Here is a 12,903-nt window from a genome sequence, read left to right as displayed (position 1 = left end):
TGCTGCTCACCCACAGGCAGCTGGTGAGGACAGACTTGGGGACAGGCTTGATGCCCACCATTACCCAGCTGGGCAGATCCCAGGATGCTGCAGCCACCTCCAAGGCTGCACTGGAGCAGCACAAGGACCACAGTCCCCTCCAGGATGGGGTTGTTCACCCTCTGAGGTTACACCTTGGTGTAGCCCACAAGATGAGCTCTGCTGCCAGCCCAGCACCATCACTCCATAACCACAGTGGTCCTGTCCCCCCTGGCACAGCCAGGCAGTCAGCAGGACTGAGGCCAAGGTGCCTCTCTGGGAACAGGCAGCCCCAGGAGGATGCTCCAAGGACAAAACTAGCCACGGACCAGGAAGCTCATGCCACACTTGGCCACACACTTCCCAGCTGTTTGGACAGACACAACCTTTGCACTCCATGCAAACCCCAGTCAGTGTCACAAGAGTCCCCCTGGTCACAACTCCAGCACTGCCCTGACTGTCCCAGCCACCCTCACAGAGCCCAAAGGACCAGCAAAGGCACTGGGACATCTCCTGCCCACCACACAGCTTCAGACAAACCACTTTATTCCATGCTCCAGTACCTTTGTCCCCCCACAGGCTGGTGTTCAGGTATTACCAAGAGCAGTCAGATAAATAACATCACCACACACTGCCAGTGCCATTTTACAGATGGCATTTTCCAAGTGGCAACTCAGTGATGTGATGTCTGAATCTCAGTTATCATTTAAAATAAAATTAAAAAAAAAAGCAAAACCTCAGCAGAGAGAAGATAACAAACAAGACCTTGGTTGTTCTGTAGATCCTCCCAAAAATATCCTGATATTCACGAGCATCGCTAAGTCCCAGAATCTCAAAATCTTGAGTCAGGACAGTTGGATGCATCTGATACAAGAATGACTCAGATGGGAGCGTGGAGGCAAGGAGTGACATTTTCTGCTGTGGGCAACATCCCTTTATTTTAAGCTCAAAGCTACAAACCTCACAGTTTATTACTTGATTGAAAAAAGCCGCTCTCTGCCCTGGCTGCTCCCGTACTCATCCCAAGGAACAAGAACCATCCTCCTTATCCTCAGCCTTCACATCCTTAACTTCATTTCCATTTCTTTAAATAAATTTAAATCCTGCTGACACCTTGAATACAAGTTATCTCAGTAAACACATTGAACACAATCCCAAGCCCTCAAACGAGGAAAGCTTAAGCTGCCTTCCCAAGCAATGAGCAGGAGGAAAGCTCCAGCTCATCCCTCTGGCTCCCTCAGATTGTCTCCCACGGGGTCAGAGGCAGACCAGGGGCATTCAGGTAGGTATCTGCATGAACCCATACAGGGGTGGGAAGACCTCTACCAAAGGGTGTAATGGCTCAATGGGAAGAGGGAAAGAGTCATCCAGAGCTACAAAAGGGACCAGCACTGGCACAATGCCCTGAAACTGCCCTTCAGCAAGCTGGCTGTTTCTGTCCTACCAGGATTTGAGAGCTCCCAACCCCTCGAGGAACAGAGCCCCAGCATGGCAGGGTCTGGCTGCTGATGGCTCCATGGCTTGGACCAAAGTCTTTTCCCCACAACAGTACTGCTGGTGCTGCAGAACTCCCCCTAAACCTGTCCCCCTATACCTTGTGCAAACATGGGGTGCACAGTCCTGTGCCTGCACAAAAGTCAAACCCTCCAGCTCTCCAGCTGGATGATGAAGAGCTGAAGCCAGCACTCCCCAGTCCCCTCCTCGCCCCAACACCTCCCCTGGCCCCAGACAGTCACCCAGGTCACCCCCAACGCCCCCGAGGATTTGCCAGGCTCCTCTTTACACGCTAAACCCATCAGCTAATCCCACCCAAAGCCACAGCCTCCACCCATTGAGGGGGCTCTGGCTGCACCCCCTCCTTCTGAGCTGCAGCACCTCAGCAAGAGGTGGCCCCATGCCAGAGGCTGGAGACCCATCAGACATCACTGCACACCCTGACTCAGCTTTCACACATTTCCGTAGCAAATGTGACACCTTCCCGTGGTTTAACTGCTCTGAGCCACCGGGCCATCTGCATTTCCTGCCCTGTGGCTGCAGCAGAAACTGCTCATTGTCCCCTCCTATGAGGTTCAGAGGTGAGGAGTCAGACCCAGCATCATTTCTGAGAGCTGGTGACCCTGCAAGGCAGGTGGAGCACAACAGAAACCGCGGGGAGGAAAGAAGGCAACAGCTTTTGGGATCTGAAACATTTTGTACAGTCTAAAGATGCCTAAACCCAAGGTTTGGGTGCAACTCCTGTGCTGACCCAGGCTGTGAAAGGAGGTTTGGGCTTTTCAGCCCACTCATCTGCTGTGCATGGGGTTGGAAAAAAAAGAGTCAGAACAAAACGTCCTTCAAGGAGACCCACAGTGCTCAACACCACCCTACAGGAACGGGTGGAATAGAGCAGTTCTGTTCTTAATGGAGGCAAAGTCCAACCAGAACCACACTGGCCACAGCAGCCACATCTCTGCTCCAAAACAAGCACCCACCCAACAGCCATCCCCAAAACAGCTTCCCCAGCAAAGCTCCAGCTTCTGCTTGAAACGAGACTGCTGTGGATAAAAGGAAGAGGCAGAGTCTCCCTGGCGGGTGTTGCAGGCTTTGGTGATAAGGCAGGGGATACTTCTAAGCTTGTCTCCACAAACACGGGGATTAGCAATTTACTTCTCTTAAAAACAAAATCCGGGATTTTAACGAGATCACAGGCTTGGAAAGAAAAATAAACATCATGAAACTGGGAAAGGGAAGAAGAGAAGGAGAGTGGAGCAAACAGGCAGCTCAGTGAAAGCTGAAGTGCTTCTTAAATAGGAATGAGAAATGCATTGAAGTCAGACTTGAAGTCTTGGTAGTGCTGAACAACACTGACTGTGAGGACTCACACCCATTTCTTATCAGTGATAACACCATGGGCATTAAGGGAAGCCTTTCTAATGATGTGCATGAGAAAAGACCCATTTGTTTCATGCAACAGAGCATATAATGCATTAATTATCTACTGAATTGGAAAAGTAATGTTGAAAACGTGCTTGCATTAAAGCTAAAGGAGGGTTTCAGATAAACCCATTATGTTCACTGGCTTTGCTATACCTTCAGTGCTTAATGCCCTTTCAGAGCAAACCTCTGCACAGGACTCCAGTGTCACAGCAGTCATGGCAGCACAGAAAAGCCCCATAAAACCCACAGAGACCAGCTCCCACACAGATCCCAGCCATACCACCCACCCATGGCACCTCCACAGGCTCCCACATCACACAGGGGGATGCTGCCAAGCCATCTCCTCCCTCCACTGCCTCATCCCCCCACAGATGCCCTAAACTCCACCCAGCCCACGAGCACACCAGCAATCCTTCATCAGTCAGGGCTAATCTCAACCTGTCACACTCAGGACTAACAAACTGGGCTGTTGGAGAAGACATAATCTGCCCGTGTGTTCCTACCCTGGCCAGCACTGCAGAGTAAAGGCACCAGAGAGCAATTCTGAGATCAAGTGGCTGTAGCCAGTAATAATTAGCACTTTAAAACTTCAAAGGGTGATGCTGGCCTCCACAACCCGAGCTCAGCACACCCAGGGCTGGCAGGGAGGAATGCTCATCCTCAGTGCTCCCGTTTCCCAAGGGAGAATTGAAACACAGGGCTGAGGGTGCCCATGGCAGCATGAGGAACAGACACAAAATCCCCCCCAGCTTGCACCCCTGACAGCTTCTATGGGAGAAGACAAAGGATGTTATGTGAGCATCCCACATGGGCATCTGGGAGCATCCCAAGCCACTGCTAAACCAGCCGCCTCCTGCCTTGCAATAGTTGCACTTGTCACTTGGCCCATATGAGAGTGATGCTCTTAATAAACCCATTGGAGCCCAGGGGTGGGAGAGACGATGCCACCTGATACTGATGGAAACAAACACAACACAGGAGGTCAGAGGGGGAAATGTGCTCCAGGAAGCTTGGGGTGGGTACGTGCATCCCTCTGGTTGGCACCCAGAGGGTCACACTGTGCTGCACATGCCAGTGAGTTGTTCAGTTGACTCAGTTTGATCGTGGCACAACGGAGGAAACTGCTTCTGCTTTAAGAGCACTCAACCCATCCTACCTTTATCAGAAACTCCTAATCTTAAGCCATTCTGTTTCTTCCAGAAAAAGCAAAGACAGAAACCTCAATGGAAAAAAAAAAGGAATTAAAGGCTGAAAACAAGCAACTCCAGATCTTCAGCTGATTTTATTTCTAGCCAAATAAAACAAGTTGATTAAACCACTTGTTCAGACTCCTAGAGCTACCAGAAGAGCAGAATGCATCCCTCTCACATCAGAGGAAGCTCAACGCACTTAAACCAAACATATTCCAGGAGAAGAGAAAAAATAAATACAAAATAGGAAAGGATCAGCACTATAGTACTTGCATGTGTCTGAACACAAAGCTTTGGAAATGCAGAGCGAAGCCAAGTTCTCTGCTAAAGTAAGTGAACAAAGCTCCATACAAGGACTCCAGCAGAGTTTTGTCTGCTTAATCTATAGGTAAACTGCAGTCTCAGCTTTGAAGAGCATCAGTGTTTCCATCTCCCTGGGAGTGACCAGCGCTGTCAGTGCCCGACACCCAGCGAGAGCGTGACCTGAGAGCTCAGCCCTCCCATCCACCCCTTACCTTTACCCTCCTCACACTCTTCATTGATAATTTATTCCCATTTATTCCCATTGTCACAGCACCTTCCTCAGCTCTGCACAAGCCCCGGAACACAACAGGGTCAGGATGAGACCTATTGAGATGCATTTCTCCCAGCACAGAAGAACCAATGGATCTTTCCTGCCCTCACACGCCCATCAGGTACCACGGGAGTGTGGGGTTTGAGCTGCAAACATACCTTCTGGCACAGGTAAGAACAAGGGCTCCAGCGACACCAAGTCATCGCTAACCCCGCTCTCCCCGCTGCCGGCACGTGGAGGTGGGACACCGGGAAGCCTTCATGCTCACAGAGCTACTTGACCTCCAAGATCCCACCGGGGGATGCTCAAGGCCAGCACCCACCTTGTTGGGCACTGCCCCGATACAACGGTGATGGCAAGGACGTGTCTTCACCTCCTCCACGGGGAGCACAATGCACAGCGGGGACCGCTGCCGCGAAGGATGCTTTGGGTAGTCTGGACCAGCACCTGCCCCGCTGCTCCCCCAAAACCACCAGTGACACCTGTAACGCCCTCGGCACGGGAGGGGCATGACACACCTGCCCTGCCAGACCCCATCCCGGGGTCGGTAACCCCGCACCCAGCCCCAAGGCGGGGAGGGTGTGCCGGGCACACGGGGCGGGATGGCGCCGAGGGTCCCCCCGCGGGTCGCTGCACCGTGAGGGGTCCGGGAGGCCGCCGCCCCGTCCCCGGCCGCGCCTTTGTCCGCCCGGCGGAAGGATGGGGAGCAGCGCCCAGTCCCGCTGACACCCCCCCGCCCGCCACGGACACGCGTGGGCCGCCTCACCTTTCGGGGCCGCTGCCCGGCCCGCCTCCTCCTCCTGCCGTCCCCTGCCTCCTCCTCCTTCTCTTCTTCCTCCTCCGCCACCGCCTGCCTCCTCCTCCTCCTCCCGCACCCTCCTCCGCGGAGCGGCGGCGGCGGCGGCGAGGGGCTGCCCGGGCGGGCGCAGGCGGCGGTGTGCTCTCGGGCCGTGCGGGGCGGCAGCGTGCCCGGGCTGCTCTTCAGCGGAGTGCCGCCGCTGCCGCTGCGCGGGCTCCGAGGGCGGCGCGGCGCTGGAAGGCGGCAGTGCGGGAGGCGGCTGGCGGCGGCCAGGAGGGCGGGCGAGGCACAGCAGGGCGAGCGCGTGTCTCGGGCCGGCGCGCTCATGGTGCGGCTGCGGGGCTCCGCCATCCACTCATTCATTCTGACGCGGGCGGGGCCGGAGGAGGCAGCAGCGGCGGCGGCGCCGGAGCGGCGGCGGCTCCTCCCGCCGCCATTAGCCGTGCCATGCCCCGCCGCCGCCCGCTCCCAGCGCCCCTCCGGCGGCTCCCGCCGCCGCGCGCCCCGGCTAGACAGCGCCGCCCCTCCCCCGCGCCGCATCCAGCCAATCGGCGCCGCGCCCGCCCTAACTGACGTGCTACGCATGCTCCAATCAGAGGGCGGAGGCGGGGAGGAGGGGCGGGCGAGGAGGGGAGGGGGCGGCAGTTGTGAGGGGGGAGGGGTGCGCGGAGCGGGACACCGCTCAGAGCCCCCGCCGGGCGCCGGGAGCGGGGCGGCACACACCTTCCTTTCTTATGCCGTGTATATATACATGTATATACACGTTCTATTTTAAAACATATACCTTTTTAATTTTTTTTAGATTTTTCTGGTTTTTAATTTTTATTTTTTAACAATTTTTATTTTTTAAGGTATTTTTATTCACTTGCAAAGATATCCTATTAAAAAAAATTAAATTTCCCCTCCCGCCTCAGTTTTGGAAGGCAGCGGAGAAGGCGCCGGGGACACAAAGCGTGTTGCCGGCAAGCAAGGACCATCCCAGCCTGAGCGATGCTCCGCGCCCCTGGATGCTCCAGGTCCCTGGACGGCTCCAGCGGGTCGCGGGGTGTCACCGCCCCTCTCGGCACGACGCCCGCCCCGCAGCCACCATGCATCCATTCTCCCCGCCCGCCTCCCCCATCTCCAGCCTGCGGTTGGCCGTTCCCCTTTGTGCTGCTCAGTCGCCGGGGCTGGAGCTGTTCCTCACCCGCAGGGGTGGATCAGCCAGTTAAGGACAATGACACCTGGGGAACCCCCAGGTCCCCCCCCCCGCCCGTGGTCCTGCTGGGGCCTGACACCGGGCAGTGACCTTGCGTTCAAATCCCCCCGGTCCGGAGGAGCGATCGCAGCGCGGCGGGGGGAGGAAGCACAGTGACACAGATATTAATTATTTATGGGACCCAACTGGGTGATCGCTGGTTCACGCGTGCTGGAGCAGGAGGCAGGAGTGCGCTGCCAGCCCTGCGCGGTAGGAAAACGCTGCTCTGATCAACACAAAGGCACGTGGCTGCACGCCGGGATGTGCTGGAGCAGCTGGGTGGGCCAGCAGGAGCGGGATGGGCAGCAGCGTCCCTGCACATCCCGCCGTGGGAAGGTTCAGAGCACTGGGGGCTTGGTGGCTCTTGGCTGCCCAGCCCTGCCCTGCAGGTGTGTGGCACTGCCAGGGGAGTGTTTGCATCATCTCTCGTTCCTGCGGGAACCAGTGGATGCTGACAAGTGTCTCTCTGGAATTAGACAGCCCCACCTTCACCCACCACATGATCTAGGCTGCCAGTCCTTCTCCAGTACAATATTTAGGGGTTGTCTACAAGGGAAACGCTGCCCAGCATAGCTGCTGTGGGATAATTATTCTGCAATCACTCACTGCTCTTCCCCCATACCCATCCCCTTCTCAGAAATAAATGGGACTTTATTCCTGCATAATAATATAATTATTATTCCCCGGCAGCTCTGCTGTGCCATTTCCCCCACGGAGACAAACCCTTCTGAGATCTGCTTTTCATAATCGCCGTCAGCCTGTCGCTCCCCACGGGACCAGAGGGTCCCTCTGATCAGTGGGAATACAGCTGGCAGGGAGGCAGGAGGGTTTGCTGATCAAGTGCCTCCTCCAGCACTTCACACAAGGTTATTGTCTGTGGAAATGGGAAGAAGGAGCCAAGCAGAGGAACGATTAAGGAAAGAGTTATCTGGAACAAAGAAATTCCTTAGTTTTAAGTTAAAGCTGTGCAGCCTCAGCAGCCAAAGGATGGACCCTGAGCCCAACTCCTGGCTCAGGGCTGTTCCCTGCAAGAGCCTGCACAGCACAGGCTGCCAGATCTGCTCATCTGGTTCCCAAAATATTACATTCTCCCTTTCTGCTTGGGAGGAGCAGTTAAGCATGTCACAGCCTTTCATCTCTTTATCCTCAGGTGGCCTTGTGCTGCCACCCTGACACAGGAGGGAGACAGGACACTGCTGGAGTCAGATGTCCTTGGTCATCCTTATCCTAACAGGACCCACGAAAGAGGACTGGACACCACTTGGACGTGGGATTACAAACAAACCCAGAGGCTCCTTCTGCCCAGGTGTATGATTTCAGTGCTGGCTTATCATTACAAAGACAATCATAAAGAGCCACAGCAATAAAATTTGCTGTCTTTACCACACTGTGGGTACACACAACCCAGAGCCTTCACAGTGATGCCACATCCTGGTGGCAGCAGGGGTGGAAAACACAAGGGCTGAATTCCCACCTTGATGGAAAACACAGTAGCCCCCCAGGCTGCCAGTGTGCCCAGCAAGGGCTGGGTGGAAGGCTGGAGAAAGGCTACAGGAGATGCTGGGCAAAGGGAATGGAGGAAGCTGGGCAAAAGGGATGGAGGATGCTGGGTGAAGAGGATGAAGGATGCTGAGTTAAGGGGATGGAGGATGCTGGGCAAAGGGGTTGGGGGATCCTGGGCAAAGGGGATGGAGGATGGCGTGTCCCAGGCCCCGTGCAGGGACAGTTCCACAGGACCTGCCGCTCCCCCTGTTGATGTCAGATAGAGTTGCAAGTGCTCCACAGCCCTGACACAAACCATCCCTGGCTGAACCCAAAAATCCAGGCACCTGGAAAACTGTTGGCTCCTTTCAAGGACGTTCATCCAGGGATACCAAGGGTACAGAGCAGACCTGTGCTGGCACCGCGCCACCAAAACGTTCACACTTCCCTTCTTTCTGTGTTTTCATTTTGCAATAAAAAGGTGAGAAATGCACGTCTGAGCAGGATGGATCCCTGAGGAACATGGAAGGCTGACACAGATCCCAGGTCGCACGCAGGCAGCCCAGCCTCCACGCCTGCTTCTTTCATAAGTTTTAGAGGAATCGACATCCTCCCCAGAATTGTTCCTATTCCATCAAATCAGCAAGATTTTCTTCCCCAGTGGAAAGTTTCCATCAGATATGTAGCAACTAGCTCTTTCTCTGACCTATTTGCAAGCCCCAAGCCACTCTCCACCACCCACTGCTTGAAAGCTTTGATAATTCAATGAGATGTTAATTCTGACATCCAGCATAACTCTGGATACAAAAACTTCTTTTTTTTTTAATTATCATTAATTGCAATGCAGGAGTAATGAAACCTCTCCACAGATTTGGCATTCAAAGCACCCAGCAGCATTTTGCTGCACAACTCCCATTAAGTCAACGTGTATTAAGTGGTTTTTGACAGTCCCGTGTGCTCTGGGGTTGGCAGAGCCCAGAAACAACGAGGCAGCCCAATTCTGCCTCAGGGACTGAGGCACAAGGCAAAGTCCAGCCTGGTCAACACATGTAGCTGTCAGCACACGGCTGCTTAAAAATCACACTGCAAAAGGGCACTGTCACTTTCAAGCACGTCAGGATCGTCTTTTAGGGCAAAATTCTGCTCTTTAAATGCAAAGGGTTGTTAGTGAGATCCCATGTGCTTTCTCAGGACACACAGCCTGCGAGTCTGAGCTGCACACGATGCTGGAAACTTTTTCACCTTCATTTAAGAGCCTGACTCAGTGGGTCTTTGCAGGACTGGCCCCTGAGCAAGGTGCCCTCCACTCCCTTTGCAGAGCCCTGTCAGGTTCTCCCTGATCTGAGGGATATCAAATATTCCTTAGGCTGCACTTCCTCGATGAATATTTTCTTTATTCCATATATGTATTTAAAATTTGTTTTAGTGATCAAACAAAGAGTGGTTGAGAGTAAAAAACCTCAGGAGCACCTGTACAAAAAACCTCAGCATAATCAGGCACAAGACACAGGAACTGACTTAAAGCACAAGCAGAAGCCATGGCTTTATTTTCACTGCTGGAGCAGAGTAAATGGCATGTGTGTTGGGAAACAAATAATTTTTATAAATCTTTCTGTTTCCATGACCGGGCCAGCATTACCAATGAGAAGATGACAATTAGAGGGCAGAACTCTGTGTCTCCATCTCTTTCTTCATCTGTTTTAAAAATAAAGCACCTTCTATGTGGTTGCTCTGGAACGGCAGCCCTGCCTGAGCCGAAGCACACGCGTTGCCTACATTTATCTGCTGATTTGAATATAAATGAAAGAGAGTGAATTATAAACGGAGCCTGGGGAGTTGTCTCTGCAGGCCTATGGCTGCTGATGGCAGGGCTCGGTGGGCAGAGGCCTGGAGCCTCACATCTGTGCGTGGGAAGAGCATCTGCAGCACCACTGATCCTCCAAAGGTGACAAATCCCTCCTTCAATGGGTCCAGTTTCCTCACACACTGTGCTCAAGGGGAATTTACCCTTGTACATGTCTCTGAAATAATGATGTTGCTTTAAAGGGGAGCCCTGGAGAGCCCTGTCACCACAGTGCTGAGCACTGAGCATCCATCCCTCCAGCTGCCTGCAAATCCACCCAGGAGAAGCCTTGGATCCTGAGGCATCCCTTTGCCCTGGCCACGAGCATCCCCACACCCTCCACACACCTTTTTATCTGCATAAAACCACTGCAGAGATGAAACAGCAAACGTTTGTTGTCCTTCTTCCAACTTCCCAGCCTCGGACAAGGGGGCTGCAAAACACCACGTGCTGCATCTGCTGCTGCTCCTACCGTGAGCATAAACAAACCTGGTGTTGACAAAGGTTTGCTGTCATCTCAAATAAATGCAATTACCAGCCAGACCTCCTTCTCTTGCTGGGGGGACGTCAGCAGCAGGGGCAGGACATGGTGGGGGTCCCAATTCTGTACCCACTTTAAGAGCAGCTTAACTTTAAGCACGTCAAGGTCATACCAATGTAAAGCTAAGCTCCTTTTCACATCAAAAATGTCCTACAAATGCAAAAGACTGAACAAATTGGCCAGTGCATATGTTTATCACTGCTCTCCGAGGGCTTGGATCAGAAGGTCTGAGCAGGGAAGGTCAGGCTGCTGACTCAGATTGCTCAGAAAGTGCAATTTCTTTTCCATGGGAAATTGTGGCACTTTCAGATGTGTTTTCCTCTCCAAATCCTGTTGTCCATCCCAAATTTGCTGGAGAAGGTTTTCAGATGTCTCATTGGGCAAGGACTGCCTGTGCTGCGTGACTGGGAGGGGAGCAGCAGAGGATCCAGCTGTGGGTGCTGCTGGATCCCAGCACTGCCAGTGCCCGCCAGGGCACAGCCCAGGAACTAGCAGCTCACACACATGGAAGATTAAAATGAAATCAATTTGAGTGGTGATGTCAAAACTAAACCAAGCAATTTGCTGAAATGAAATGCTTTTGAAAAAAATTATCCTCTGAAGGTCGAAATGAATAGTTCAGATTTTTTTCCCCGTCAATAGTTTCCTACACGTTCCCACAAAATGGTTTGATTTCAGGAAAAGTGCACTTGTCAATAAAGATCACTTCCACTGAAACACTTTCTAGCCTTCCTGCTGCCCAAAGAGCTCTGCCTGAAGCCAAGCACCCCATAGATCTGCAAGTCAGGCAGGACCCCCAGGGCTGGTCCATGCCTGGGGGTGCAGCCCCAGAGCAGGTCTGGCACACAGTGCCCCCTCAGCTGACCCAGGGAGCTGGGTATGGCTGCAAGCAAACCCTCCTTCAGCTGCTCCAGGCTCCCACAAGCAGATTTTACTTCCCACTGCCCTCTCTCATACACCCAGTCTCCATCCCAGAGCAGGACAGGCAGCCCCACACACATCTTCCCACACCAGACATACATGCACTGTCCTTGTCACACCCCCCAACCAATTCTCTCCCCACCATGTGCACCTTGTCTTACACACAAATCTTTTTTCTTATCTCCAACACAGACTGAAACAAGCCTCTGCATATTCCCTCTCCAAGGCAGCCCCCAGCATCACCCTGGACCTCTCTCCCCAGCCCCTGTCCCTGGGAACACTGGGACTTTGAGGGGCATCACTCCACGGCAGGTGCTTTCTGCTCCCCTTTTCATTTCTGACTATTTCTGCAAATGTGGGTCACAAAACAGAGACAACCCTGACACTCGGCAGGAGCAGAGGAGCAGCCCTTCAAAGGAGATTTAGAAAAGCGGTGTGGGAAGGGTTTCTGCAGTGCTCATCCACAGAAGAGAGCAGCAAATCCTCTCCTCTGATGGCAGATCGTGAAGGCAAGTCCTTGAGCGTGACACACTGAGCTACCAGGGATTATACAATTCCTTTGAAAAAGGGCTTTTCTTCCAGATCCCTTTTGCAAATCTCCTGCTATTACCCACCCTAAAGCACTGGTAACACTTTCAATCTCTTGCTTTCTGCCACAGACACACATTTCGCCTTTCACTCACTTTCATTGGCTTTTTTTTTATTGGATATTGAAAGAGGGTTATTGCCTCGGACATGCAGTGGGAGGGGATGAGGGATTGGGGGCCTGTCCAGATGAGACAGTTATTCCCACATTACCTAATGGGGGGGACTGACCACACTGAGTCAGGTGCTCTTCCCAGAGCCTGAGCTCCTTCCCAAAACACTCAAGGTGTTTGATTCTTTCCATGTGTTTGTTTAAATGAATCCCCAGGAGGCTCCAGCAAGGCTGGGGCTTATCCTGGTTCACATCAGGGATTGGTGCTGTAGTACTGCACAGGCAGAGGGGCTGAGGGATGCAGCTGGAGCTGGGATCAGGCTGGACCAAAGTGTGACTATGCACACTGTTTGGGACAAGATGCCATCAGTGTTTGACCATTTCAGCTGCCAAACCCTCTATCCCCCACACAATTTAGCAAAGTCTCAGTGTGAAAAGAGGACAAAAGGTCCTTGATATTCACAAGGGCACAGGTGGGACACTGAGTGGCCATTTGGGCTCTAACCCTGGACAATCCCTCAGCCAACAAAGCAAGACCTATTTCTGTTTCTCCATCAAGTGCTCGGGGCTGAGCTGCTTCACTACAAGGAGAAGTCACAACCAGGCACTGCCACATCCCAAAATCCAGCTGTGCCCAACTGCTCCCAGCTGTCAGAGAGGGTGGGTGTGAGGAGCCTGGGAGCAG

General features: G+C 53.2%; 1 protein-coding gene across 1 annotated transcript in view; it reads right to left on the bottom strand.

Annotated features, from left to right (window-relative positions):
• The window catches only part of MEGF9 (multiple EGF like domains 9), a 46,972-nt gene extending 40,890 nt beyond the window's left edge, over positions 1 to 6,082 (bottom strand). Inside the window, exons 1-2 of the mRNA XM_029960591.1 lie at positions 5,574 to 6,082; positions 4,857 to 4,921 (exon numbers count right to left, since the gene is read on the bottom strand). Of these exons, the coding sequence (XP_029816451.1) occupies positions 4,857 to 4,921; positions 5,574 to 6,082 (574 nt within the window). The remainder of the gene's footprint in view (positions 1 to 4,856; positions 4,922 to 5,573) is intronic.
• Positions 6,083 to 12,903: the final 6,821 nt, after the last annotated feature.

Source organism: Manacus vitellinus, unplaced genomic scaffold (assembly GCF_001715985.3).
Source record: "Manacus vitellinus isolate BGI_N305 unplaced genomic scaffold, ASM171598v3 scaffold_27_pilon, whole genome shotgun sequence".
Taxonomy (NCBI): Eukaryota; Metazoa; Chordata; class Aves; order Passeriformes; family Pipridae; genus Manacus; species Manacus vitellinus.
Note: the sequence above shows the minus strand (reverse complement) of the source record. Positions and strands in the feature narration are given on the sequence as shown.